Raw genomic sequence first — 5,445 nt, forward strand, 5'->3', positions numbered from 1 at the left:
GAGAAAAAGGCCCTTAAAACTATCTAACGTGAAACTATCAGATGTTCCCTTGTTCTTGGGACAATCTATGTCTTTCCTAGAGTATTCTTATATTCCGTTTTTCGTAAACTCTCCTCCCTCCACCTTCAAGACTGCTCTTGAGATGTCAAGTAGCAAAGGCGAGCCTTTTGGAAATGCCTGCAAGAAGTTGTCGAGAAAAAATGAATTAGATTGAGTGAAAGAGTATATCTTCAGTTGTGGAACCTTTCCAATAAAAGACGCAGAGGGAATCTTACAAATCCAAAGCCAGCAGTCTTGTAAGTTGGACCAACCATAATATACTTCCTGCAGTATTTGTCGAGAAGGAGTTTGAGATAAGGTAGTCCATCAATAATTGCACTAACACCTCCATTTTTACTTCCTCTTGAGAGCGCATCATTATACTCTTCCAATGTGCTATAACTTCTTAACTTGGAGCTGTCAAATGGCATGCACATCAAGAAGTATTTGACAAAAGAACCTTTTTGATACCCAACATATACTCCATTCCTGATGAGATCATTAAGGTCTGTTGTTGTAGGTTGAAGCTGTTGCACTGTTAACATAGATGTTAAGGTGGCTGTATCACGTGATGTCAGCACCAGAACCACGAAAACCCACACAATCATTACAAACTTTGATTTAAGTGCTACTTGTGCATACCCAAAGTTGGAGGGCATAGATGCAAGTTAAATGACACATTTATGTATTATGCCAACCATTAACTACTATGTTGTTCTTGAAACGTGAGCATCCATTTTCTCTTGGTTTGGACATGTATATTTGGCAATTAGGGTTCAACCTATATGAGCCTCTTTTGCTTCACCTGAAAACCTTGATGAAAACAGAGGCAAGTATTATATCTTATTCGCGAGAATTTCTTCTTTCCGGTCTTGTTTCCTCACTAAGTGGCTGCACGCATCCGTCTTACAAGTAGAGTCAAGCACATGAGTGTTTACTTGTTCATTTTAGCATGTGCTAGTTAAAGGGTATCCACTATTGTATCCATGGTGGAATTCGTTGTTTTGTTGGTCGGCTGAGAAAAAGGCAAATGGTATGGAGGAAAGGCATGATTTTCGTCTTGATGAAGTGTAGAACGAGGTTGTCTTTTCATTGATCCTGGGAGACAATCCAAATAGTCAGAGGACTTCCATATTTACTGGGTTCAACTTCTGAATCAGAATTTCAACACAACAATAACATAACTTATTGTAATTCCACAAGTGGAGATTGGAGAAGGTGGTGTGTACGCAACCTTAACCCTACCTTGGGAAGGTACTTGGACTGTTTTCCATGCATCCTCAGCTCAAGCAAAGCATATCATAAATCATGCAAAGCAAATATAGTAATTTCAACGCCACATGGAACATAAATACAAGTGGAAAATTAGTAGACTTTCAACAAATATTAAATTCTTAACTCATAATTACAGAAATGCAATAAATTCAATCTTAAGAACTTAAACTTTGAACCCATCATATCTAAATTCTGGCAAAGAGCGTCAAAGTTGTAATGTCATCTGGTCTAACTAACCCTATTAGCTCATCTCAATCTCTCTTCAATTGTCCCTGTAATGTTTTCATGAACTGGAGTTCCAGGTTCTGTTGTAGAGAACCTGTCAGCAGTAGGGGATGCTCCTAGCCTGTCGGAAATTCTGATTTCTGGGCTTTGCGAAGGAAGGTCGGGAAATATTTCAGGAGAAGCTTCACTTGCTGCGAGCAGTGTAGGCGTATTGCTTTCATTGCCTTCAGATGGCTTTTCTGACATAGAATTAGAGTTGTCTCTCTCTAAATCAAAGACTTTTGCTATTGCACAAAGCTTTTGCCATATTGAATCATCAGTGGTTAAGACTTCTCTATTCTGATAAAGGAAGATGAGGAAGAATATGAGAAGAGCGGAGCCTGCTGATACACCAGCTATGAGGAAAAGGCCCTTAAAACTATCTAGCGTGAGGCTATCAGATGTTATAGCCATTCCATCTATCCGCGGACAATCTGTTTCATTCCCAAACCATTTCTGAATTATGTTATTCATAAACTCTCCCTCCATCACCTTCAAAACTGCTCTTGATACATCAGGTACCTAAGGTGACCCTTTTGGAAATGCCTGTAAGAAGTTGCCGGAAAATAAAATAATAGATTGAGTGAACTACCATGGATAGCATAATTTCAATTATGCAACATTTCCAGATGCAGAGAGAATCTTACGAATCCAAAGCCAGCAGTCTTGTAAGTCGGACCAACCATAATATACTTCCTGCAGTATTTGTTGAGGAAGAGTCTGAGATAAGGTAGTTCATCAACAATTGCACCTACACCTCCATTTTTACTTCCTCTTGAGAGGGCATCGTTATACTCTTCCAACGTGCTATAACTTCTGAACTTGGTGCTGTCAAATTTCATGCGCTTCAAGACGCCTCGGACAAAGGAACCTTTTTGGTAACCAACATATTCTCCATGCTTGATGAGATCATTAAGGTCTGTTATAGTAGGTTGAAGCTTTTGCGCTGTCAACATAGATGTTAAGCTGGCTGTATAACTCGATGTCAGCACCAGAACCACGAAAACCCACACAATCAGCACAAATCTGGTAAAGTTACTTGTTACCCTCTCTTCTGAAACAACCAACCATACATGATTTATTGAGAAACTAGCTAGGATATATATAAAGCTTGTGTATGATTTACTTTGAGTTAGAGGCTTACTATGAGCAAAAACGAGAGTTAAGAAGGAAAACCAGAATATCATCCCAACTTGCTCTTGTTTGGTTCCTCGAAACTCTTTGTTTACACGATGTTCGAGTACCCAAACCACAAAACCGATGAAAACGAAGAATGCTCCGATTGTTATCCAAAGTTCGCTCTTTAGAGGTTTCACGAAAATCCAAGCATTCTTCCTGTCATCATCCTTTACCGGCACAACTGCAGAAAAACCGGACTCCGTAAAAGGTAATGTGAAATCCACATACTTGGATCGGTTCGCTGAAATGGTCACGTCACCGATAATTGCATCAAATTTCTGGTTAAAAGTAAACAATGATTATTTCAGTACTTATGGTTGGTCTTCCTCTGCCAGAACAAAAGCAAAATAAGAAAATCTAAAGGGAGCATGGAAGTAATGTAAGGTGTTCAGCCAAAGAGGCTAATTCAAACAAGGATTAGATATTACCTCAGAAAAGAGCTTATAAGCAAGATCATCATAGTCTGGAGAAGTGGGGCTATCTGGTATTTGAAATGGAATAAATTCGTAAGGGAGAGCATATGGCAAGGATAGGATGACTTCTTTGAAGACATCCGCACAGAAACCAGTTGCGGTTACTTCTTGTGTTTTTGAATCTATTTCCACTTTAAGGAATTGCTCCAGCCCTTCTTTGACAGGAACTCCAACCCTTAACTTCTTGCCACTTGTGGGTATTTCCCAACCTTTTGGAGGAATAGTAGATTCACCCGCCCAAAAAATGTCTCCTAGTTGCTTATTATTACACTTAGCTTCTGTTTTACCATTCATCTTCAGTTTACATGAAATCCCATCCTTCTCTGTCCAGAATCCAACACTCCTCTGTCCTCTCCCAACTATATTCACAATTTGATATGGGGATGGATGCAATTCTCCATTGATGAGACGAAATTCACCACTTAGTGCTGTTTTCAGCGCTGTGTTTTGCATAGAGTGACGGAGCAGAGATCCCAATTCTGAGGTTCCAAGTGCATCTAAGTCGGTTAAGTTCTCTCTAGTTTCTGTATTTTTGAATTTTGGGATGGCAGTGCCACCCACTTTTTCTACTGCTTTTGCTAATGCTGTGATGCCATCATATGCCCATAGCCCGAAAACATTGAGTTCTGCTATGTCCATGTCTGGATACACTTGACGAAATCTCCTTCTCCACCTCTTGGTGTAATTGATAAGCTCATTTGTTCGTGGAACATATGGCTTTATACCAAGAACACCTTGCATTGATGACTCAATCACTGAAGGATCTACCGAGTCCAGAAGACTCGTTAGCACATCTGTGATGATCCATGCATATCCATCGCTCATCATCCCGTCTTCTTTGGCCTTGAGGAAAAGGCGGGAGGCAAGAGATGGTTGCAAGTGCACGATGAACACCCTGGTCTGCATTGTCTTCAACTTGTATAGCTCCCTGTGGATTTGATCATCATTGGCCGAAGGAGAAATACCACTTCTATAGGAGACTAAAGTGCTAATTTCCAGCAAGGCATCAGTCAAATGTGGAAGTATCCCAGTTCCATAGGGGCTATCCTCGTAGATTACTACAACCTCCTTCCAATCAAAGTTCTTTACAATTGCTGCAATGGCTTTAGTCTGGCTGGAAGAAGGAAGTGCTCCTCTGATGAAAAAGGGATTTTCCTTGACTGTAAGTAAAGGACTTGTTGCTGGAGAAATTATAGGAACTTTTACTCTGTTCCCCAAGTCAATCACAAAATCAGTTTGTGTAGACATTTGTGGCCCAAAGATAGCTTGTACTTGGACATCCTTTAGCAAGTATATGGCTGCACATACACAATCATACTGTAAGAAAATGTACGAAGGGAAAACCAAAGGGGGGAAGAGTGTATCTAGGAAGCCAAAAGTACTTATTTTAGTGACTCGTGAAGCAAAGAGAAAAAGATAGGCTAGTTTTGACACAAGTAAATCATGTAACTGAATTTACCAGCGGATGCTGCTTCAACATTATCTTTCTTGGAATCCCTCAAGTGAGGGACTATCCTAATGGCACTGCGACTAGCGTTGGCATGGTAATCTTCAAGTGCAAGTAAGATAGAAATGTGCATTACTTTTCCCACATCTGTTTCCAGATCAAGAATTATGCCCACATCCACCTTTACAACACTAGTTTCACCTCTTATTGCCATCATGTAGTGGTGAAAGCTAATGATGGAGACAGATTGAATCAAAAGAATTAGGAAGTAACATTTTGGACTTCTCATTTTGAGAGTTGTGCTTGTGCAAGTAACCAACTTGCAAAGATAATCTCTAAAGCTCTTCAGAATCAGTGAATTTATAGACTTTAATCAGTAAAGACCTTGACTAATATGAGTCCAAATTATAATTAGGGCTAAAAGACATTCCGTCTCCCATTATGCTTCTGGCAGTCGTGGTCAAGAAGTAAACGGTACATACTGCATCGATATTGATTCACTAGTATTAGGAACTTGCTTAGTAAGTTACCCATATGATGTTGAAACGAAAATATCTAAGGCTTAAATCATACACGACACCTTATATTGTCCATAAAATTTATTTTGACATCTCAAGAGACTCTTTTTCCACCTAATTTATTTAGACACTCCAATATTAACAAATATAATCTATTAAATACCTCATGCAACATGGTGTCTCAAACTTCAAGACACTAATAATACATAGATTTTTTCATAAAATTATGTATGTATTAGTTATGCGGGTT

The 5,445-nt window shown here is 39.4% G+C and overlaps 2 protein-coding genes across 3 annotated transcripts; both read right to left on the reverse strand.

Annotated features, from left to right (window-relative positions):
• Positions 1 to 1,394: 1,394 nt before the first annotated feature.
• LOC129898756 (glutamate receptor 2.9-like) lies at positions 1,395 to 2,184 on the reverse strand. The gene has a single exon (XM_055973415.1). The coding sequence runs from the start codon at positions 2,065 to 2,067 to the stop codon at positions 1,561 to 1,563; it is 507 nt and encodes a 168-aa protein (XP_055829390.1). The 5' UTR covers positions 2,068 to 2,184; the 3' UTR covers positions 1,395 to 1,560.
• LOC129898753 (glutamate receptor 2.9-like) lies at positions 1,395 to 5,055 on the reverse strand. 2 transcript variants are annotated; one of them, XM_055973413.1, is made up of 4 exons: positions 4,690 to 5,055; positions 3,186 to 4,528; positions 2,226 to 3,035; positions 1,395 to 2,124 (listed from the first exon to the last, which is right to left on the reverse strand). In XM_055973413.1, the coding sequence occupies exons 1-4, from the start codon at positions 4,964 to 4,966 to the stop codon at positions 2,101 to 2,103; spliced, it is 2,454 nt and encodes an 817-aa protein (XP_055829388.1). In that variant the 5' UTR covers positions 4,967 to 5,055; the 3' UTR covers positions 1,395 to 2,100. The 2 variants fall into 2 exon arrangements, with proteins under 2 accessions (XP_055829388.1, XP_055829387.1); XM_055973412.1 differs by having other exon boundaries at positions 1,395 to 3,035.
• Positions 5,056 to 5,445: the final 390 nt, after the last annotated feature.

The sequence above is a fragment of the Solanum dulcamara genome, chromosome 8, assembly GCF_947179165.1.
Source record: "Solanum dulcamara chromosome 8, daSolDulc1.2, whole genome shotgun sequence".
NCBI classification, from domain to species: Eukaryota; Viridiplantae; Streptophyta; class Magnoliopsida; order Solanales; family Solanaceae; genus Solanum; species Solanum dulcamara.

Bases quoted from the DNA above. Each gene is read 5' to 3' on its own strand.
- LOC129898756 (XM_055973415.1), bottom strand. From the start codon at position 2,067: ATGGAGGGAGAGTTTATGAATAACATAATTCAGAAATGGTTTGGGAAT.
- LOC129898753 (XM_055973412.1), bottom strand. From the start codon at position 4,966: ATGAGAAGTCCAAAATGTTACTTCCTAATTCTTTTGATTCAATCTGTC. The intron at 4,529-4,689 runs GTAAATTCAGTT...GTGTATGTGCAG, and splicing joins TGTTGAAGCAGCATCCGCTG to CCATATACTTGCTAAAGGAT. The intron at 3,036-3,185 runs GTAATATCTAAT...ACTTTTAACCAG, and splicing joins CTTATAAGCTCTTTTCTGAG to AAATTTGATGCAATTATCGG.